The sequence below is a fragment of the Platalea leucorodia genome, assembly GCF_965183815.1.
Source record: "Platalea leucorodia genome assembly, chromosome: 9".
Lineage (NCBI taxonomy): Eukaryota > Metazoa > Chordata > Aves > Pelecaniformes > Threskiornithidae > Platalea > Platalea leucorodia.
In genome coordinates this window covers 23851339-23875868 of record NC_138831.1, presented here as the reverse complement: position 1 = coordinate 23875868, position 24530 = coordinate 23851339, and the positions used below count along the sequence as shown (strand labels likewise).

Sequence of the window (24530 nt, the reverse complement as noted above, 5' to 3'; positions counted from 1 at the left end):
TTAGCTATAATTTTGGAAAAATCTCTGAACCCTCTATTTCAGTGTGAGAGCCAAACTCTGACTCTCAGCTTTAGATGAAACAGTAGAGGTGAATCAGTCACCAACAATACTGAAAAGGCAGAGGTTCTCAACACCTTCTTCACCTCTGTCTTTACCAACACTGTTGGATCCCAGGCATTGGGAACAAAAATCCAGGAGGATCCAAACACAGACCCACCATCAGTGATGAAGGAGTTAGTATGTGAATTATTACAGGAGCTTGACCCCTACAAATCGATGGGCCCTGACGCCATCCACCCGAGGGTGTTGAGAGAGCTGGCTGGTGTCATTGTGGGGCCACTCTCTATAATCTTCGAGAAGTCGTGGAGATTGGGGGATGTCCCAGAGGATTGGAGGAAGGCAAATGTTACCCCTATCTACAAGAAGGGCTCAAGGGAGGATCTGGGTAATTATAGGCCCATCAGTCTTACTTCAATCCCCAGGAAAGTCATGGAATGGATCCTCCTGGGGGCCATCGTGAGTCAAATGAAGCACGTGATTGGGAAAAGCCAACACAGCTTCACAAAAGGCAGATCATGCCTGACAAATCTGGTGGCCTTCTATGATAAAGTGACCTGCTCGGCTGATATGGGGCGAGCGGTCGACGTTGTCTACTTGGACTTCTCCAAGGCCCTCGATATGGTTCCCCACGGCCTCCTCCTGGAGAAACCGATGCGTTATGGCCTGGACAAGTGGTCTGTGCAGTGGATGAGGAATTGGCAGGCGGGCCGCACCCAAAGGGTGGTGGTAAATGGCTTTTTTTCAAACTCGCAACCTGTCACAAGTGGGGTCCCCCAGGGATCGATATTGGGCCCAACACTATTCAATATCTTCATAAGTGATCTGGATAACGGGATCAAGTGTAGCCTGATGAAGTTCGCAGATGACACCAAATTGAGTGGGGAAGTAGACACTCTGGAAGGGAGAGCCACCCTGCAGGAAGATCTGGATAGGCTGGAAGAGTGGGCTAACAAGAACCTTATGAAGTTTAACAAAGACAAATGTAAGGTCTTGCACCTGGGAAAACATAATCCAGGAGTGCAGCTCAGACTGGGATCCACCTGGCTAGAGAGCAGCTCTGTGGAAAGGGACCTGGGGGTCCTGGTGAACAGGAAGCTCAACCTGAGTGAACAGTGTGCTGCTGCAGCCAAGAAGGCCAATAGGATGCAGGGTTGCATCAACAAGGGCATCAGCAGCAGAGATAAAGAAGTCATTATTCCACCCTACTCAGTGCTTCTCAGGCCACACCTGGAATACTGTGTACAGTTCTGGTCCCCATTATACAAAAAAGATGTGGACAGGCTGGAGGGGGTCCAGAGAAGGGCCACCAAGATGATCAAGGGTCTGGGAAGCCTGCCATGTGAGGACAGGCTGAGAGAGCTGGGTTTGTTCAGCCTTGAGAAAAGAAGGCTTAGAGGTGATTTCATCACCATGTACCAGTACTTAAAGGGGAGCTACAAAGCAGATGAAGACTCCCTTTTTACAAGGGGTCACATGGTGAGGACAAGGGGTAATGGGTACAAGTTACTCCCAGGGAGATTCCCATTGGACACGAGAGGTAAATTTTTCACAATGAGAACAGTCAATCATGGGAATAATCTCCCCAGGGAAGTGGTTGACTCCACTACACTGAACACGTTTAAGCCTCAGCTGGACATGGTGCTGGGCCATCTCATCTAGATTGTGCTAGAAAGGATGAACCAGATGATCCCTGAGGTCCCTTCCAACCTGGTATTCTATGATTCTATGAAACTTGCCCCTGTTAACAATCTATCACAGGACTTCTTGCACACTCCTCATAAGCATCTGCTTGTGGGACATAATGAGTAGGATACAGGATTAGATAGCTGAAGAGTCCAACCAAAATCTAGTATGACAAAACCCTGCACAAGTCCCTGCCTTTAGGTCATGCTTTCACATTCTAGACTCTGCTTGACAGATGCCTATTGTCCAGTCTCAAATCACTTAATTAATTTCCATTCAAATCACCAAAGTTCCCTGCTGAGCTGGAAACCAGCACACACTATTCAATGTAGATGTCAGGTTTTGTGTAAGAGACAGCCATACTAATATTGCAAAGATCCTTTTTATCCATTCATGCCTACAGCAAAATTTAATCTGAAAAGCTAGGCTTAGAGTTTCTGACATGCTGGCACAGCAAATATTTTTCGACATAATTGAAAAAGATCATTTGTAAGAGTGTTGGCCCAGTGGTTATTGACACAGGCTGAGATCTGGGGGCAAGGAGAGCATTTTCAAAATACTGTATGTTTATCAGAAATAAAATATGTACTTTAACATTTACATTTATTTGGCCTTCATGCTGTTTGCAGCTGTCACGGACATATGCTGGTATTTCTCTGTTCACATTTTCTCACTTCACCCCAAGTTGCTTGCTATGTGCATATATATATATGCAATATTAAAGATTCTGTTCAATAATTTAGAGGGCTGTGTGATACCTTACATTCACCATGCATATGCAAGTACCTTACCTATATCTGCCCGTAAATGCATGTCTAACTTGGTTTCTCACACTCTGTCAGGGCTGTCAGGGAGAGAAAATGGTGTTACAGAACACCATTTTCTCATATATTTTTTTCTCTATAATTTTTCTCATTTCTAGTCCAGGTAGTCCTGAGATAGAAATACAACATTATATCTCATTGAAAAAAGGAGTGAAGAGGCTCTAAAATGTATTAATGGGGAATCCTCTTTTCCTTTAAAACGCCTACAAGGGTATAAGAATAGCCTGACTATACAAATGGAAGAGAATCAGACTGAGATAGCTGTCCTGTAAAACACAAAGCTTAAGCAGATTACATGAAACAAATTATTAAATATATGGCACACATTCAAACGACTTGCATTATTCACTTAATATTCATGAGCAAAGCAGTCATTCCAAACTTAGACCAACAGCATTGCTTAGGAGTACGAAGAATCTGATTTTAAATGGTACTGCTGCTCCCATAGCAGTAAGCTTTTATTAATAAATATACTACGATGACTCAAACTGTACTATTAGTCTTATTTCAACCATTGTAATAATTCATGTCACCAGAATAATAACTATTCTGTTTTGAATGGTAAGATGAGAAAGTAATTTTGCATAATAGATCTTATTACTTTGTTCTGTGCAAGTGTGGCCAAGGCCCTATGTATATTTTGAACTCTGACATTAATGTTTATTATCTCAGAAATCTACATTATAGAGGTTACTGTGTACTTGCCAGAACCGAAGATATAAAATACAGGCCGTATCCTGAATATTTTAGTCCTAGATAAGCATATATGTGATAAAGGAGCATGATGAAATTATCTGTTCAGATTATTAAGAAAAATCTCATTTAAAATCTATTCACATCAATGTATGCCTTGGAGAAGACATCATGCTGTGAATTCTAGAGAACTCCATCATGAATATCAAATACAGACAATTAAAAAGCAAACAATAATTTAGAAGAGTTACACTTAGACTAGATGATCACTGTAGGTTCTTTCCAGCTGAACTATTCTATTCTATAAGGAGAATTCATCAGTTTTGTAAACACTGCATTGTTGTTTTCCCCTTCGGGAAATTTAATTTTTAAAAATAAACCATGTTTTATAAGATTACAAAGTTGCAGGTCTAATCCCCCCAAAGTTTTCCATTATGGATTGGTTTATGCTTTTAACTTTGGGAACTTTTTTCCATTGTTATAGGTGCTGTCCTGGCAAATAAGTATAAATACCTAACAGCATATGCAGCTCTGCTAAAACTTATATATGTTTTTTTGGTAGGTTTTGTATATGATGCTAAAAATCGATCTCTAGAGCACTTTCCAATTGGCCACAGACCCACAAGGAATGAAAAAGCATTTAATTAAAGTAACGTAAATTTGGATTCCAGAGTCGTTGCTCAGGAAGTGAACCCATGCACTAGATGAGATAGGTTTGATGGCAGTTTGAGATCTGTACTGGCATTACACTTGAAGTCTGTAAGTTTTTATTTTGGTTTTATACATCTTGTAGAAGAAAATTCACATGTGTTGCCTCAAAATGACATTACTTTGATTTCAGCATTTCTTATATAGTGTTAGAGAATCTCTTAGAGAACATCAGGTATAGTTTGGAGACGTGCTAATCATTCCCAGGTCGTGCATCAGTCATGCTGATGCTTGCAGTCCACTGACCGTAGAAAGAAGGAGTAAATCTCGCCTCTGCCAGCCATATCAGCCATATGAAGTGAGGCAATCCAAACGGTTCCACAGAAGGTGCAGTTGCTAGAGACAATGCAATCATTATGCTTATTATTTTAAAATAAACAAATAAAACCTAAAAATTGTAAAGAATTACAGGCACTGAATCTTTAGGAGGTTTTTAAGGAGCAGAAAGTATCTTTCAAGCTGGCATCTCATGAATGTGTTAAGATTTTTCAGCTTATGTTTTCTTCTATAATAACGTAATGACATGAGAAGTCAATAACAAGAGCAGCACTGAACAGGGCAGCATGATAACTACAGTGCAAAATCCAGTTTTCCTCATAGAAACAAAAAAAAAAACCTGTCAACTAATCCCATCCTTGGAAAAAAGGCTATTCTGCAAGCAAAACTTTGTCTGCTCAGATGCAGTCTTTACAATTCAGTGGGACCATAGCAATAGAGAGAGCTTGGAAATAGTAAACGTGATTTCTTTCTTAAATCCTGTACGAGACCTTTGGGGCATCTCAATGCACTGTACCATAAACATAGTCTGGTTTTATCATACTGCAAGAAGTGGAGGTGTTCTGTCTATTCCGCATGAATTACTGTCAGCTGTTTGTCTACTGCTGTGGAGTCCCTTAAAGTAATAGGCTCTAACCCACGCCAGGCTCGTTTTAGAGTGTGCAAAGAGAGCCAACATTGAGAGAAAATGGGCACTCCGCACAATTTAACCACAACAGTATCATTCTCAATGGGGAGGAATAACACTGTCAAAATTAATTATATGATTCTGTGAAATTGTGAAACTGTTTAAATACTCAGACAAGCTTTTACATGTCTATAAGGGTAAGCTTTTATGTGTCCATTAAAACACCGCAGAAGTCTATATGCACGCTCTGTGTGTGGAAATTTCAAAATGCTGATTATTGGAACCTGGGAAAAGATTGCTCTAGATTTCCTCTGTGCCTGTATTTCTTTTTTGAAGCATCCACTACAGCTCCCTGTCAGCGACAGGACAGTGGACAAGATGAAACTCTTAAGTGTAGTGTGGTTGTTCCTAAGCTCTTATCTTCTTATATCCATTTAAAGATCAACACATTCTTGTAAGCCTTACATTTTGTTTGGATTTCTGTAACTTGTTATCATATGGAATGGTGATGTAACATCATGAATCATACTCAAATCAGGCTCTGAGAGGCTGAAATCGAGCCACTGATATAATTTTCATTATATCAAATTTGGGTTCTACATGATGAAGCTCCAACTTGTGGGCTTATCTCTGTTTAAGAAGGTATGGAAATTTGATTACCATTTTTATTACAGGAGTAACTGAAAACCCAATAATTGCGTCCTCATTCAACTTTATAAACAATCTCTGCTTCGAGTCACTTCTAAAATTCAAATCAAGTCTTTCAGAAAACTGTCTTTGCTATTTTAGAATGCAATAAAAACCAGACCAAGGTGAATGTCATTCACTTGTCATTCACAATTCATTTGATCACTGAATTTAACTTTCACACAAGGTTGTATCTGCTTGTACAAGTTCAGGGAGTGGTTACATCACATTACAGTTGTGTCTCTAGGCTTAGAATTGTACAGGGAAATCCTCAGTCCTTCTGCAACGTAGACTAACTTCCTTTTTTTTTTTTTTTATATAGGCAGTGTGAAATACAGGAAAACAATAAATTTCTTTGAAGTAGTAGCACTAGCAGAATGGAGATAAAACCCTATTTGTTCTCCCAAGTTTTGAGCCAGAAGAATATGACAGCAGCAGAATTCAATTACAATTTCCCAAGCACAGAGGTATCAGTTCCCCCTTTGAGTTATCAAGGAAATCACATAAATCCTGTCTACACCAGTAGCACACGTCTCAGACGGGGAAGTGCTGGCACAGCCTCATTATTTCATGAGCGAGTGTCACTGTGGACTCTCTTCCCTGGTTTTGAAAACAAGTACAGTTAGTTGCAGAAGTAACAGACCCCACAATTTCAAATGTGATGGCTATGGCTCTGCTGAGTTACCAGGTATGTACTGGGAAGGTAAGAGACAGTGAACAATATGCCAGTTGTCTCCATCTATAAACATGGGTTAGTCACAATCAACAGTGCGATGTGCACAAAGCAAACACATTGACCATGCAGCTCTTGTTTTAACAGCCCAGCTATCAGAGTCCTTCATCTAGGTATCATTTGCAACAGAAAAGTTATAATATACATTCAGCTGAATAAGAGTAGACTGTCAGTGTCAAATTGCACATGGCCAGAAAAAACTACGTCCTAGAATCTTGCACAGTCTAGGTTGGAAAATACAGCAATCGAAACATTTCCACAGAATCAAATTGCCTGGACCTGATTAAAAGGCTGCATACAAGAAACTCTTTTGAAATAAAGGAAGGCATTGAAGTTCTGCTGTAGGTCAAGATTTTTCTAAGCCCTTTACTAAACAGTAATGATAGGTTACCCTGAAATAACCTTTGATCCTACATGGCCTGTCTAATAACTGAAGTAAACAGTGGTCTTAAGGGATACTGGGAACTTGTATGCATGCCATCATGTCTTTCCTACACTGCTATGGACCCAAGAGCCTAAATTCCCATTATTCTGATAAGTGTATTTAAATAACAGTTTTTAAAGTTACTGCCAGAAATCTCACCACAAGATATTCTCTGTCATCACCGGTACAGACACTTGAAGGCTGCTTGAGGCAGTTGCGCATGACGTGGTTTTAAAGCCATCTGAACTAGATCTGCATGTGATCTGCATGTGATCTGCATCTCCTTTTTTTCTGTTACTAATGGTGTGTTTGGGTTTTAACTAGAGATCTGGGAATGATCTGGCATTTTAAACAAATGCTTCTGCTAGAAAATGAAATTTATGCACCAGTTGGTTTTTTTTGGTTTTGTTTGTTTGTTTGTTTTGGGGTTTTTTTTGTTGTTTTTTTTTTTTTTTACCAGATTAGACCCTTCATCAAATCTGGAGCCTGTCACTTCTCAAACAAGCATTACTAGTGGCTCTTACATCTGAAACTAAGGTCATTTCTATTCCCAGTAGGATGGGGACCTGAAAATAAGCAGCATTTATCCTAAATATCCAAGTTCTGGCCAGGATGAATGCAATTCAATGAGCCTTTACTAATGCAAACCAGACTTCTGCATGCTCATGGGATGCTGTCATTAATCCTGCGAGGACATAAATGTACAGCTGGCTTAGTTTACTGCCAGCATCTTTTTTTTAATGACCCTCCAGATATATGACATTTAATGTACTCATGCCCTGTTTCAAGGAATTTACAATCAAAAATTCAGGCAGAGCATGTTAAATCCTACCTTTAGCTGTTGTTGTCAGCGTAATCACTATAGTGTATAAAAATTCACTCATAGAGGATTATTGGAGTCTCTCTCAGTTGCTGAACAATATGGCACACTACAGAGCGGCAAATGATCATGTAATAAAAGATTGTGGTGAGTAATAAGTACAATCAAGATCATTTTGAGAACCATAAACTGATGGTTTGGAGGGGGAACGGTTCTCTACCGATAAATATCAGGCTTAATGATACAACAGTGTTGCACTTTGAACAGCTTATATTGATTTTTTTTCCCCACTGTACTATCTATAGAAAACAAAATCAAGAAAAATCTGCATTCACTACAAAGACCTACTACTGTTTTTTTCAGTCCATCATCTCAGATAAAACAGTATCTTTAGATTCTGTGTGAGATATATAGACAAACTCCAGTCTATTCAATAGTTTTAACTCAAGCAACAAACAAAACCCATCAGGCGTTATTGTGGGACTAAGCTGAAAGAAACCCAGAAACACTATGGCATCTCAGTCCTGTTTCTGCTCTGATTTCAATGGGACTACTTCAGATCTACAAAGCCTTTTACACTTGCTCTAATGGAAACTTCAAAACGTAGAATATGCCACACCTGAAACATTTCCATGAAATTCTGGTATGTAGCTAGTACAGCTTTAAAAACTAAAATAGCAGCATTGCCAGGCAAGTAGCATGGATAAAAGGGGTTCTGTTTTACATGCTTTTGGATTGTGAGGATTTTGAATTTTTTATTTCACATATCTCTTGAAACATAATGTTGCTAATTTGTAAAAACCTGGCAGTAAAACTCAGGAACATATTCTGCTTTCATTTTTTAACCATTTCTGTATTGGAAATGAGCACAGAATATATTATCCCTAACATTCTCAAATACAAACAACATACTGTGAAGGCCAAATTAATCTTCCTGACATTTGGCTTTATTAAATATAGAAAGTGATGGTAAAATTGGGCTCAAATTTCTTCTTAAGGATTTACAAATTTAAGGGTTTCTTCCTTAAAAGTCATCCCACATGCCATATCCCCATTTTCTAATGGGCCGCCTCCACCTACCTAAGCCTACCTAGGCTAATAAGCTTCCTAATGCAGCCAGCAGTCAACTGGAACATTTTCCTAGTGTGACTATACTTGCTTTTAAGGTGGAGAGTTACAAACTTCCCCACCCCTTTTCAGCGCTTGCAGTGAAAGTTAGAACAACTTCTCCATGACATGTAGAACTTTATGGGAGTGTGAAGGTGGATCAGAAAGGAACTTCAATGTGAAATTTCTAGAAGGTCTTCATTAACAAGTATTCTGCATGTCAAATTTTATCCTAACCCATCTTCCTTCTTCTAATACATAAATATCATTATTTGAAACTATTGTAGAATGTCAAAAAGCCAAAGGAAAAGATTAAGTCTCATATTGGATGCAAGAGGAATGGATCAGCATTAGAAAGTTTGGGATCTCATCCAAGGCTGAGGCAGATGAGTTTTCCAAGAGAGCTGCCCAGCGCAATAAAGTGGAAATAGAAAATACTGTGTAAAAAGCTAGTTGCAGAAGTTTAAATATTAGTCACCTACTGTGAACTAAAATGAAAGCCTAAATATATTTTTATTAATACCTGAGGTTTCTAATTCTACTATAGCCCTCTGATGTTAAATGTAATCATTGTTTTTACAGTAAGATAATACAACTGGTATCACCTACTGTTTCAAACAACCGCATTTATTTTAAGTCTTCCTCCTAGTGCTATGTTACAGAGAACTTTTGAGAACTGCTTCCTGTTTTTCATACAGATTTCCCTCTTTTCCTGTGGAAATCTGTTGAGGAGACTATGAAAACAATAGGAAGTATCTGTTCCTAAATACTTTTAAGATTGTCCAAAAGAATCGTCTTTACCCACTGTTGAGGGTGGGGGCTGCACGTGACGTGAGTAGCGCCGTGTCCTGAGGAGGTAACCGCAAGCCCTCACACAAGCTGCATGCAGCTCAGATGCAGCAAGGCTGCTGCATGGAGGGGAGTCCTTTGTTAGAATAATTTAGAATAATGTTGATTGAGAAAACATGAATCCCAGTTACCCAACCTTCCTATGTAGAATTTTCCTAGTAACAACTTCCATCTGCCCCCCTCTCCTTCACCTCATTTATTAGCTCTCCACCTTGAGAGGAACCATAGGGCTGCACTAGAGTCTGTGATGTCCACATATGACCAGCCATTATTCAGGGAGTAAGACACTAGCACTGAGCCACATATGATTAAAGATCTTACCTACAAATGTACCTTTTCTAATAACCTAATGTTAGTAAGTTCTGTAATACCTTAAATATACAGCAGCTGAAACAGAATCGCTCTCAGAAGTGTTTTTTACACCAATTCAATTACCTTTAAGGTAGCTCTGATTTGCTTTAGACATCTAAGTTTCTAGACTGTGGAGCTAGAAAATCCAAAACAAAAGTAGAAAATGTACTTAATGTATTTCAACATAATTTAGCGTCTGTTTCTGGTTCCTGACAGCCTGCTAGGCTCCACAGAATCTGGATGAAATTTACTCCCCAAGTACTGCAGTTCTACTGGATGGCTGAGCATTTCAAAAAGAAACTGAGCCGCAGGCATTGTTAAAGGATGGAAGGTGGTTTTGTTTCAATTTTTCATACCCTTGTTAAATAATCTATATGCAATTTCCAGGGCAGTTACTACTTGCTCAATCAAGTTTTCTGCTTGTTCAGTTAAAATGTAGTTGAAAAAATTAGGGGTGGAGGTGGGGCAGGGGGGAGGAATGAGAGTTATTTTAAGTTACTAATAAAATATACTTGCTCCTTTGTCCTGCAAAAAGAAGTCCTATTATCACTTATAGTTCTTTTCAAGGGGTCCTATCAGGATTTCATTGTTCCATTGTGCTAATTAATAGGGAACACACCTCACCCTGGGTGGCCCTGAAGGGTCTACGTACATGCAATTTTAGAACATTATCCCAGCTGTACAATGTCAGCGCTGGGTAAATTACAACAACGCTAGGTCTAATAGAGACCATTATTGATCTTGTTTTTATCCCACTAATACCTACTAATTTCAAACAGGTTATGTCATGGTTCCCTTACACTGGCACAGTATACATTTATGGTAAGTTACATCATTTACATCCTACACCAACGGTCCTGTGGTCTAAAAACAGCCACATTTTATAAAAATACATGCACATGAAGAAGGTATCAGAAAACTGGCCTTAATAGTGCAATAATATTTCAAGAAATAGGAAACCATCAAGATCTGGTCAATAATCCATTAGTATCGAGCAACACTGTCCAGGTAATGCCAATATGACTGTGATTACAATTTTAGTCTCTGTCTTTGCTGGCCTGCTGTGTTACACTTCTTAAATGCCTTTTAATGTGTGCTTATTCCCATAGTCTTATTTGCTTAACCATTTTAGCTTATAGTGCCTTAACTTATAGCGCCTATATACCATATTGGGTCTACTGGAAGTCATACGTAAAACCTGCAGGTTTTATGTACATTCATATATTAACCTACATTAGTTTTTCATAAAGAGACAGAAACAAGTTAGTCATACCTTTTTTTCTCCACTAAATATTTGTATTAATTTATGTTGACTTTCTACAAATGTTCAATGATGTTGCATATGGCCACCCTGCAAATTCCAGATGATTCTAAATGACAGAAGAGAGGGGGAGTGCTAACGATTGCCTAAGCCCCATATGAATCACAATTTTACGCTATTGAACATCATGGAAATTATTATAGTATAATCATATTACAGAAACTGAAAAATGGCTTATAAAGCAAAAGCTTAAGGAAAGCTGTTAAATGAACTTGTATAAACCATAACCTGAACTTGGATCAAGTCAGTTATTTGAAAACGGTAATACTGAAATCTTTACTTAGTAAAATATTTAAGGAGGTGTGTAGCTTTATTTAGGTAAGGATTGCAACTGATACAAGGAAACTGAAATGTAATTAAACTGGTTTTATGTCAATGAGACTACATATATGGTTAAAATTATGCACCTGCTTAAGTATTCTGCTGTAGTAGGAAAGATATTATGTAAAGTTTAAACTTAGATGAAGTTTAAGTAAATTTGGTGATAAATACCATGCAAACCTGCTTGGACTGAGGCTCATGAGATAAAGAAATTAGAGGTACTGCTAAGACAAGCAGAGGTGTACCCGTGGAGAAAGCAGATGAGCCAGAGTGCTAAACATACAGTGTTAGAAATCAGTTCTTACATGCAGGGAGCAGCTATGTATAGTCATATTACATTTCTGTCACTGGCTTTTTGACCTCCAAATAATGTTTCTTATTCAACCTTATAATCAATAAAAGACTAAATAGAAGCTGCTATATTTGCTGTCAAAATATACCTAGGACCCTAATAAATGCAGGAATACCAGGCAATCTTTTCTGATCTCTGTGAACTGGAAAATAACTTATAAACATTTGGGAAGGAAAGTAATTCATTTGGGATTAGTATAAAGGCAGTGTTATTTTTCACAACTCACCTACCAGAACAATAAAGGCTTCAAGAAAGCAAAGGACATGCTACTTTCGGGAAACTTAAAACTATTTCAAAAAAGCACTGGAATAGCAGGCACAGAGCTTAAATATGAAAGAGCTTGCAAAATTATACAGTATCTAATGGAGAAATAGCACTCTCTAAAGATCTAAGGATGTTTTTATAAACATCAGTGAAACAGAAAACACAACAGTATGAGGTAATTGTTATTCTTGTTTCCTGATACAGGATCTGAGGAACATGGAAGTTGCGACTTCCCCACATTCACAGCAGACAGTTGCTGGCACTGACACTTCAGGCTCAGGTCTTGCAGTAACTACGTGTTCCCTTTGCACTCTGAGCTTCTGGGCCCAGCAATAACCGCGGGACAGCTCTCGTATGTGGAGCCCTTGGGAACTTGCAGGGACCAAACCACTAGACAGGGCTTTACGCAATTGTCCTGCGAGAGCTTAAGAAATATCTGACTTTGATGCAAAACTGATGGTTGCAGCCCCTCCTGTTAACAAACATTAATGTCATACTTTCTCAAATGCTTAGTAAGAGCTGGTCAGAAATAACTTGCAGGCATCTTAAGGCACAATGTTGCTGTTAAGTGAGCCACGTTCCTTTACTGTCACTCCAAATCCATGAGGTTCTAAATCTATGAAGTTCTGAGATAATTCCTAAAGGCATTTACACACCAGTAAATAGGTACTTTCAGAGTTTATGCCACGTTCGGCGATATCTGCACTTTTGCATACATCAAACAGAGAACTGAAAAACAGTGTTTTTTCAGACGTTTTAAGAGTTGAAACCAGTAGGGTGGAGATCCTACTGGTAAGTACTCCCTGACTGTTTAGGAAGAACACTTTTCTTTATCTAGGAGACATTAAAAGGATCACTGGACATTTGATCTTTACTGACATACATTCTAGCACGCAGGAGATAACAGAAGGATTCCTTGGGATTAAATAGCACACATCTACGTGAAGGAATACATGAGGGGTTTTGTTTGTTATACAAGCAATGACAGAAGGAAATTATCTACATGACCACAGCTCTGCTGCTCTTCTTTATCTGGCTTATATGCCGCCTTTCAAACTATCTTGGTTATACGTGTCAGTGTTTTCAAATTTCATGGTATTTTGCTTACTAGTTTTTTTGGTTTAGGCTTTCAAGCACCTTTCTGTAAAATACAAGACAGGACACAAGGAGAGAGACAACTGTAAAAATAAAAGTTTGGAGATCAGGAAGGACAAACAGGAGAATACATACACACAACTCATGCATACGTAGCTGGGGTGGTGGTGGTGGTGGTTGTCTTCACATGCCTCAGTTGCTTTTCCTTATGGGCTGGGCTGAAAGGAGATAATCAAAAACTGTCTAGAGAGAGGTTTTGCCAATGGGACTGCCCACCTGACTAGAAGCAAGGAGGGCTGGAAATCTTGAGTGGGAACTTGTTCTTATATGAGCTTCAGCCTTATTTCAGACCCACACTTCCTGATAAGCTGGAGAAGTAAATTTTTTTGCACTGCTTCTCTGAAATGGACTTGTTAACGTATTGCCAATAGAGAGTCTTCAGCAAACTCCAGGCAAAAGGATCTATGTCTTGTCTTAGAGTGGGGTTGGAGGATGTTGACCTGAGGAAGGGCATCCACAAGGTGTAAAGTATCTTGTGGAAAGCAGCCTGGCTCAGACCCAAGTGCTGAAGTGGCAGCCAGCAGGCTGGATCCAGGCCACTGGCAATACCATCTGTCCCTCTCTTCTCCTGTAGCTGGGAAAGAGCTGTTACAGAAGACAGCTGAAATGGCTGTTATGGCATGGTGTGAGGACCAACAGCAGAAGTCTTCTTAACTCACCTGCACATAGCCAGGTACTCTGAATTACTGCTGCACCCACCAAGGGGTATTTGGCTCTCTGGGCTGAAAAGGTTTAGCCATATTGGTGTAACAGGGAAATGCTGTTATTTAACCAACAGTTAGTCAGTGGTTCAGTACAATAAAAGAATAAAGCCCTTCTGGTCCTTCAGCTGTCCCTCAGTATTGTCTCTTAAGACACAGACTGGTGTGCTGCTTAGCATTATCGTGGGGTCTGGCACCAGTCCCATGTCCACATAAACTCTGTTGAGTCCTGTGGGCTTTTGGAATAATTCTGACATTGCCAGCTTAACACAAATGTCAATTTATACTAAATTAAAATATTTGTTCCAATATGCAAGGAAGGGAAGCTCAAGAGCAGAGCTGTGTTAACAGATGAGGGAGTAATGGACCTGTGACTTCCATTTCCATGACTAGGAGGAAAGCCGAATCCAGGTTTTTAATTCAGACTTCCAAGAAATCTTGTGCAAGCTTTAGCAGATAGCTTTTGTGCTCATAGTTCAATCAAGAACAAGTGATACTTAAATTTTTCTAGCTTTATTTAGGTCTGCATTTTGTGCATCCAAACTCTAGACTTTCAGTGCAAATATCTGAATTTCTAGCTAGCAGGGTGTGGCAATAGAGTTCTTTATTCCAGTGGAACAACATCTGGAAATCATTTCCTTTATTTTGTCACAAAAGAATTCATTAAGAGGCAGGAATATCTGAATGACATAATTCCAAAGTGATGTATGTTTCTCCTGGATAGTGCAGTGACTGTTAACCATAAAATACCTCACACAGAGCAAAAAGCAGTCTGATTCACGAAGAATATACTCAAGAATTACTGCCATGCAATATAATCCCTTGCTAGCTACAGGATTTATAAAAGCACTATAATTACCTCATCTGTTTAGCCTAATTATCAAATGTTATCTTCCATGGAGCAGCTCAAATACTAATAGTTTATTACTAATGGTAAGCTAAAGTTTCAAGGCCAAAAACAGTTAAGGAAAACACCAAACAGTGAGACTCAGAGATCTTGAGCTGCATTTCAGAGCTGAATGTATTCTGTAATTCACAGAATGAAACCTGCCCATGCAGTTTTAATTCAGCTTCCTTATTCATTTATTTGTAATAAATTTATGTATGTATGAGTGTGTGTATCCATGCATAAGAGCACCTATTTTGTACTTAGGTGGGTCTTGCTTAATGCATTGATATTTATCTTAACTGTAAATGTGGCCTTAACTGTTACATTGGAAATGAATGATTAGGTTTTTAGTATACTCTTCATCACAGTATAATATACTAGACTAAAAAGATTACCATCAACATTTTCTGCTAATTTTAGGTGCCCACTCTGACTTATCTAAATGTTCACAGTGCCTAGTATTTCAGAGCAAACCACACATATCATAAGTTCCATGATCCCGTGCTTCAGCTGCAGTTCTCATGCCCCATGGTCTCAAATTCCACGACAAAAAAAGCAATCAGGACCCAATAATTATCTGTACACATGTAACATGGTAATTATGTGTAGAAAGCCTAACTAAAGTAATTTGCCTAGCATTATGCAGGGTCACTGGCAGAGACAGGAGTAGAATCTACTTCCTCAAAGGAGCATTTAGTTGCTTTAACAAGGACACTATCCGTTCTGTTCTGTGTCTCATCTGACTTGCTACTTACAGCTTCTGCAGTAGATGAGAAAGGAACCTCCTGGCAGAAGTTTCCTTCTCTCTAAAGTTGTTGTCCATCCACAGAAATCATTCATCCCTGCCTTGAATGAGGCAAAGGTCACACAGAAAAAACAGACTGCAATTTTACAAATAATAACTATATTGTAATGCATGTGCTTCAGGGGTTAAGGCAACCTCCTGACATCTTGTAAGTTGAGAACCTGAAAAAACCAAATACACTTAAAACACAAGAATTTGTATCAGGTAGCATCATCGTGACATCTGTGTTTTCTACCAAGAGGGTCAGATTCTCTACATTCTCTGCATAGATTTCTGCTCTGAGTTAATTGAGCAACTGACAGCACAGTAAATCATCATCCTCCATGTGGACCTCCAGAGGGGGAGGGAGGAGAAACTAGTTTGTGGATGGTTTTCCCAAACATTTACTGATAGGAGAGTAATGGCAAGACTTCAAGAACTTGGATAGCATCCCAAATTTTATCAGGGAGTGTGTTTGGCCCTTAAGCACTTTTTTCTGCATATTTCATCTTCTGTCCCTTTATCTCTACCCCAATCCTGTCTCCTTTCTCCATGTTCAAGTCTGCTGTTGCTGTAATTCTCATTCTCACTTTAACCACAGTACCCATTCAGGGTGTAATTCAATCGCATGTTTCCATCAGTGATAAAACCCCATCGAAAGGTCTCTCCATCTGCTCACTCCTGTCACAGCCCTGCATTTTGCCATCCCCTGAAAGATGCAACTCTTAGGGCTATGCACTGATCCACATTTTAAACTTCGCTCCAAAAATAGGAGAGGGATGAGATATTTCAAACACACCTCATTTAATAAATCCAGTTCATTGCAGTGCAAGCACTTGTGCAACTCAGAGCATATAGGATCAAGTATGAGAATATGCAGAATGGGAGCAAGGTGTTAAAGGAGAGAGATGGTAAGAAAGAGGGAGTTTTTCTTCCAAATTTATTTGGAACTACTTTTTCAGGCCTAAAAAGCTCCTCTGGTCTTTCCTATATGTCAAAGGCACCACTCCCTGCCCTAGTGTCCTTGCCAGGGAGAGCACTGAGAGTGCAGAAGGGAAAATCTTCCTGACCCCATTCTTGGTTGTCAGTGCCAGCTTGCCTAGCATAAACAGAGATTCCAATTGTTGGCAAAGTTTTATGTATTTCTTCGTGGCCATGGACTGGAGCATGTTCAGTACTTCAAAGCTCTTAAAAACAGTCAGTGCTCCAGACAAAGGAGACAGAAGGCTTTTTAGAAATGCATTTACTTCTGTCATTCTTGCATACCTGAAACCTAAACATCAGCCTAAGAAACATTTGGATTGTGAGAAATTCAATCCAAATGGCATGGGAAAGCAATATGCAATAGAAGATCTTTGCATCTAAATCTTTAAGAATCAAAAGCACCAGGAACACCAATGTACCACTCAGGAAATATGTTTTTCTAATCTGATCTCAGATTTTAAGAAGTGGAGTAACAACAAAGCAGTTGACAAATGAACAATAAAGACGTGTACTACAAGTAGCTAATTTCTGAAAAACAATTTCCCCCAAACAGTCTGAGCTTATAAAAGTCGCTCTTTGGAATGCGACAGTGTGGACAATAAAAGGCCCATGTCTATTCTGTAATTTCACTATGTCTGCACAAAGGTTTGTGTTGTCTGAAAAATGCTCAAAATCATCATAGGAAGAGCACTGCATGACAGCAAGGCATAACTCTGCTACTCTCTGCTATGGTGACAGTACCATTGCAAAATTTGTCTGTTTATATATAATGTGCAGAAAGATGGAAAGATTCTGCAAGAAAACACATTGACATCAGCAAAATTATTTATTTCTAGAGGACGGTGATTTTGGCAAGAAAATAAAAATCATCAGCCAATAACAGGAAACCTCCCAGAACTGTAACCAGTACTATAGAGGCTCTTTAGCTACAAACTTCTCCTTATTTCAGTATAAATCCAGGATATTTAGTCATCTTTATTATAACTACTAAAAATTCATACTTTAAAAATTTATATTTAATGCTTTACAGATCAAGCAATTTAAAACCTGAGATAAAGCAATTTAAAATCTGAATTGATTATAGAAAGTTTATTCATACGATTTCTGTTGGAGAGGGGTTCACAGCTTACAGCACCAACCAAAGACAGATGTATTCAGAAAACCTACACAGACACTTAGCTCCAGTGTGAAAACATATTTGATCTGAACGTTAAACAAAAAGTCATAAATAAGTAAAAAATACGCACACTTTCTAAACTCTCTAATTCCCTGTAGAGGATAAGCCAAAACTGAAACGATTCTGAGTTCCCTGAACTCTGACAATTTGGGTAAAATAGTACAAAAGTAAAAATCACACCTCATCTTGATTAAAAACCACAAGTCATACACTTCTAAAACAAAGTGTAGCTTAGTTTGTATACCTATACTTAGGGCAATGTACATATTCACATGGCTGTTTGATCTGCTCCAAATACATCTCTAAAAGAGACTAGTTAAAGGTCTGTGAATGTGAAGCTAAGTAATTCCTCAGAGTTATTTTATGATTAGTCAGGAATTATTTAAGTTAAAGATTTGTTTAGTGCCAGAAACAGGTGGTTTTTGCTGCAGTTAGAAGTTTCCGTAACAATAACAGGAGTGCCAATTAAAAGCCAATTAGTCATGGACATTACTTTAAGGTCCAGTACTTTGCAAACTCTCCCCTCTTCAATTTTCCTTCTCTTGAGCTGCCCATTATCCTCAGTACAAAGACTTTAAAATGAATGTGGACTGTTCCTGTCTCCATGGAAGCCTTGCCACACTGCACCGTACACAAATGCTTCCCAGGCATCTTCAGCACTACTTTCTCCTCTGATCTTTGCCCTAAACAAATGTGCTGTTTAGTCACTCTTCTTCTCATTTATGAAGACCCATTTGATGCTGTATGAATACTAATGAGAAAAGAATTAAACCTATGTTTAAGAATGAGTGAAGATTCCTCCTTTTAGCATTTGCCATGACAACAAAAGCATACCAGTTGGCCTCTTTCGTTGTGCTCTTCTTTAAATCCTGAAACCTCTGCCAGTTTAAAATTAAGAGTGCAGATTTGGCATTAAAGTCAATTAAAAGCTCCCCGATAGGAAAAAATGACCTAGTGGTTAAATTGCATGATGAGAAATCAGGAGATCATGGTGTTTCATTGTTCTGCTACCAAAGAGCACCACCACGACTCCATTCATGCCTCCATCACCTCACTTGAGAACGAGGATGAAATGCTGTGTACTCCAACAATGTGAACTAAGGAGCATGCAGCAACCCTATGGATTAACACCTTCTGTACTGTTTGGTTGCGTCTTCTCTAAAGTTCAAAAACCAGAGACAATCCAGTCAGAAATTTGAAATATTCTCTGAAGTCAATGTAGGATCCCATACCGATGGCAAACTTAAAGGAAGGAAACAGTCCCTTTCTTCCAATAGACGGCAAAGATTCATTAGTATCCCTAATGCTATTCTTCTAGTTCTGTGCAACATTTCTGATGAGAACCTTCTTCAACCCATCTCATGTTTAGTTTCTACTTATAGTTTAAAGGAATGGTAGGTGTGCCCTTGCAGCTACATGAGCAGTATTAGCAGCCCCCTTCCCCACCCTCACAACTTCTGTATAGCCAAAAATATCTCTAGCTCTGTCTCCCAATCTTTGGCACCAGACTTGGCAGATTATTGCTTTAAAATGTTTTTGGATGACATGAATCGAAAGGAACCGTGTTTATACATCCCTTCTTTGGCCCTCTATTGCACCGGACATCCCCCCTCCCTTTACCTCTGTCACTAGGCTGTTGGTCCTGTCCTTTCCTGTCCCCTTCCCTGATCACTGCTGTGGATAAAGCAGTGCCTGGCATCACATTACACTGGACTCCTGGCAAGACGTACCAAAACAACAAATTTCCAGTTTCATTATTTCCAATGGATCCTTGACATTATGTATTAGCTGATCAAATATAAAATCTCTTGGTTTTTTTTTTCAGCTAGCATATCTACTCATGCTGCTGCTTGCTTTTTTTCTTCATTTTTATCTGGCATGGACAAGCTCTGAAATTCCAGCTTGTCTGGCCACATGTTCCCTCACGCACATTTAAAATCTGCCCCTTTCCTAAACACCTAGAAATAATTTCCATGCATGGTTCTAGAAAACAAGGCTGTTTCTCCATCTGTGCTGCCTTTTTATTTAGGGCATAAGGTACACTATCTTTGCTATGTTTCTTCGCTGGAGAAACTAAGGCACAATGTGATTTGATGCAAATGATAGAGCCTGTGCCAGAACCAAGATTTAAATTCTGGAGCACCTGGGTCTGAAAACCTTGTATTTCTTTCTAGTTTCCCAGATGACCATCTCCAGAGAAGACAGACATGGCTGTCTTTAATCAATATATTGGGCAGAAAGACCTAACAAAACATGCCATCTGTATGGCTCCCTGAATTTTTCCACATCAAGAGAGAGTTGATAAAGTCCTCTCAAGAAAATTACTATAGAATAATCAGAGTTTGTGCTTCGTATTTCATCAACTAATTGTAAGTCCCCTTACAAAAACTACAGAGAAGTGAAAGCTATTATTCAGGTCTGTCTTGAATCTCAACTAAGTGGAGGGAGTCTGCTATTCTAAGTCCTGAATTTTATGGGAAGGATTGTTTTTTTTCCACCAAACTTCTTAATGTTCCTTGGACTACAAGCTAAATTGAAACCAGGCTGCCAGATGCAAAAAGTTAATACCACCAGCAGATCTCCCATTAAACATCACAGCATTTACCCACTTTTGCTAGAAAAGATTTTCATGATACTTGAACATTCTCAATGTTTTCTGGGTTAAAATCTTAACCAACTTTGAGACTACAGCGAATATTCACTGAAATGTCAATATCTCTGTATTATGTGAATTAACTCTAGCAATCTCTGAAATCCAAACAGATTTAAATTATCCTGCAGCTCAAAACTAAGAGAACAACCTGTGCAATACCAGCTACAGTCATCAAGAGATTGTAAAGGATTCTTATTGAGTACCAGACCCCAAAAATTCTTTGTCTTAAAATGAAGGAAACTAGCACATTTCAAAAAAACAAAATGTAACATTGCTGTGAAAGGAAGTACTATTATATTCCACAGTAACTCTCCAGAACACCGAAGCTCTGTGATGCTTCCAGGAGCCCCTGTTTTGAATGCCCAAGCTTAATAGTGCTTGCTATTTGTGCACTACTTCATAATTATTTTTTCCAAAGCTAATGAAGCTAAATGACGAGCCAGGCTCCATTCTGGAGACTGCTATTTCCCTTGACTTTACAGGAAATCCAATTGTTGCTAAGCTAAATAATACCATAAATTGTAAGTGAAATATGTTATTAGTTTTTATGCAGTCAGCTCTTCTCGAGGGGGTAAAAGAAGTGCTGGTTCCTAAGCATGGTTTACCTCAGCTTCTGTCCCTACAGATATTTTGAAATACTGACTGTTGTTGTTGTCAAATTCATGATCTTGTTTACTTAGTATACTTTCACAAGCAACAAGGGAACTAATATTGGTGTGGTTCTTCAGGAACTGACAGCAGCTGTGTTAGGTTAAACAAAAGCTCTCTGCAATACTCATCTCTAACTTGGCATCAGCTTTTCTATTGCTACATCTAAAGTCCTGTTTCTAGCAGTAGTTCAATTTACGGGCAGGAAGAACTTAGAAGATTTGTACAAAAAGAGCATGTTTACAACTTGTTTCAGTAGGACCAATTTGCTAAGTGTTTTAACTCTCACTTTTTGTTAATGAATATTTAATGTGTTAAGTACAATGAATATTCAATATTCACCAGACCAAAACTGAGAAAGAATTTGGAGGGAGCATAATTTAGTGTAAAGCTCCTGAATTTCATTTGCTTTCTTCTGCATATAGATTCTTTGTGAACTACATGACAGCTCCTACTGGGAGAAGTATAACCACGTTATTATATGGTCTAAATAGGAAAATATCCTGATGCAACTATTGAAAGTAAACTGTTTTCTAAATAGTAAAAAAGGAAGCAATGGAAATGTACACTATATGAAATGTATAATATTGCATTACACAACATACACATGTAACATACACAAGCTTGTAATGGACTGGACTTGGTGTTCGTTTAGCTCCATACCCAGAGGTAGTTTATTCCTACCTCAGAGAATGTTTGATATAAACCTTATATATGTGGATGGATATGCCAAATTTCCATTTATCCAATGTAACTATGAGTTTCTTACTGGTAAGAGTCCCCGTGCTAAAAATTAAGCATGCTGTCAGTGGAGAAGGGAGAGTTTATGGCCAGAGTAGACTCTTTCCATATATATTTTCTAGATGTCTTTGACCTGAACTAAAAGCTGTAAGTAAGATTTAGTTCTTATTACCTAAATCTAAGAATAGCTGAAATACTCCTTCCTTCGATTCTTAGTGAAGAAACCGAATGCAGCCCTTGGGGGTTCAATTTTACAGGCACTGAAGGCAGATAGCCCTATTCTTCTATAGCAAGTCTGAACAATTTCATTTGATCATTCATGTGCTACACTGTGCACATTCACCTTGTTTTTTCAGATTTCCTACAAGTCCACTTTATTTTGCCCTCCTTTTCCAGGTCGAAAATTGTGAGACTTCAGCTTCCCTCAAGAAGCACCCCAGAGCAGAAAGAGGGAGCCGCCTTACCAGAAGGAAGATACTGCCTATCTGTTGTGCAACAAGATCGACGATCTCCCACTGGTGGAGCTGGGATTTCCGAGAACGGTATCAAAACCACTACCCAATTACTTTATTTCCTCACTGATTTGTAAGATCCTCAGGAGAAAAACTAATATAGATATTACACCACAAAAGCCACAAACCAATCCTAATGAATCTTGAAATCCTAGACCTAAATAAAAGGTAGTATCTCAACTTTTTACTCCCCACATAATTTTATGTTTAATAAAAGACTGGACGTATCACTTAGAGCTATGATTTAAAACTGCTTTTTTCCATACAATTCACCTCACCAAAACCTTTTTCCTGGTTTAAAAGTATGAAGTTTTTATTTCTTTGTAAATAAAAACTCAGAACTTCAGCTAAAATCATTTCCAAGGAAGCCATTTGCAGTTAATATTCTGTACAGGCACACTCTTCGGAAACATCCTGGCCACTTCAGTAACTCTGAAAAGGTCCAACCTGTTTAGCACACGTAGCGCTAACTACTGCCATAACATTGCATACTTGTGATTTCTCATGGGACTGCATGAAGCATTCTTTGAAAGCCTTCTAAAATCACTGGGTTTGCCAAGGCTGGCTCTCACTATCAATGACCCCAACTAGGCTTTTGTAGAGCAGACAGTTACAAGGGCTCTCAAAGAGATGGCAGTTTTGGGGGGGGTCATTTAGCTGCTGTAATGATGAGACATTTATCATAGCCATCTTAGCAGCCAAAGTTCCACCCCCTGGTAGTGGTTTATATGCCAAGTAGACAGCAAATGGAAAGTTTGGTAAGTTTGACTTACCTTCAGTGACTTTTTTTTTTTGGACACATCTAGTTCAAAGAAGACAAAAGCACTTACCTGACATGAACTGTAAGTAACAAGGCATCTCTACTGCAAACTGCAGAGCTGTATGTAGTGACAAAAAATTAGATTTTAGGTATGTATTGAATGGAGCTGGCAAGCAGTTGCTTGGGAATGTGAAAAATAATGACATGTAAATACAATTAACATTCTAGCATGTACTCCATGTGGTTAGACTTATAAAATAAACCTGGTTTTACAAATAATTTTGTCAAATCAGACACTTTGCCAGCTCACAGCTTCCATGTCTAACCTACACTACCCATATTTCAAATACAAACAGCTATCAAACAAAAGCTTTTCAAACAAATAAATCATGTGTTTATAGATTTAAAAACATGAAAAAGTGTTCCATCAAATAAAAAAGGATTAGTTAGGCAGAAAAGAAAAAAAATTGTGTGAACATCTGGGATAAACCTAGATATACTAGATAAATAAATCTAGATGCAGAATTCTTTAAATTTTTTTATATATATACTTTAATAAATATTGATTTCTTAGAGCAGAAAAGGAATTGCATCAATCAAATTGGGTAAGTTATTCTACATTAGCTAATTTACAAATTAATGCCTAAATATCACAATAATAAAGTGCTCTATGATTCTGGCAGAATGTTCCCTTTAAATATTAGCTTAGTAGAAAAATTTTAATAAAATACTGGCTTTATGTTAAAAGAGATGCATAAGAAGTTTTGCTTTTCCTCTCTGGTTTCCAGTCCTGCTCATCATAACCTACAAGGCAGATGTAAAAGATAGTGTCCTTTGCATACACATTCAATCAGAGCAGAGGACATTCCAGGGGGGAGGGGAGGAGGGGGGTGGGGTGGGGGGAGAAAGCATTACAAGTGTTTTAGATATCTTAGCATGAAGACAGCTTGAGATTCACATGCCTTTTCCTCCATTTTTAAGAACCTAATCTGAGTGTCTGCTATGCCAGATGCTGCAATTAATTTACTGGATTAAACATACCAGTTTGAAGCTCTTCAAGGAATCCATAGTGTTGGGCGTTCAGTTCTCATGGCTGCCACAACAGTTGTAAACTCTGATTGTTATCCCTTTGAACTCCTATGGCAAGAAAATAAATGATGCTAGAAAAAGTTCGCTACTAATGTATCACAGACTGAAAACAGAAAGTTTTGGGTTGGGTTTTTTTTGTTTGGGGGGGGGGGAGGTTGTTTTGTTTTTTGGGTTTGTTTGTTTATTTTGGCCACGCACAGCCTCATGGAAAGAAAGCATTTCTAATAAAGGAATTTGTACCAGTGTAAGGATTGCCATGAAAATGCAGACATTCATTCTCTAATTAAAGAGCAATACTGCATGCAACTGATCTTTGTTCCTGCTTAGGCAATAAAT

General features: G+C 38.6%; 1 protein-coding gene across 2 annotated transcripts in view; it reads left to right on the top strand.

The window, feature by feature from the left end:
• EFCC1 (EF-hand and coiled-coil domain containing 1) overlaps window positions 1–24530 on the top strand; it is a 56836-nt gene that overhangs the window by 18858 nt on the left and 13448 nt on the right. For both annotated transcript variants that reach the window (XM_082322809.1, XM_082322810.1), the window contains exon 3: window positions 22230–22375. In XM_082322809.1, the coding sequence (XP_082178935.1) occupies window positions 22230–22375 (146 nt within the window). The remainder of the gene's footprint in view (window positions 1–22229; window positions 22376–24530) is intronic.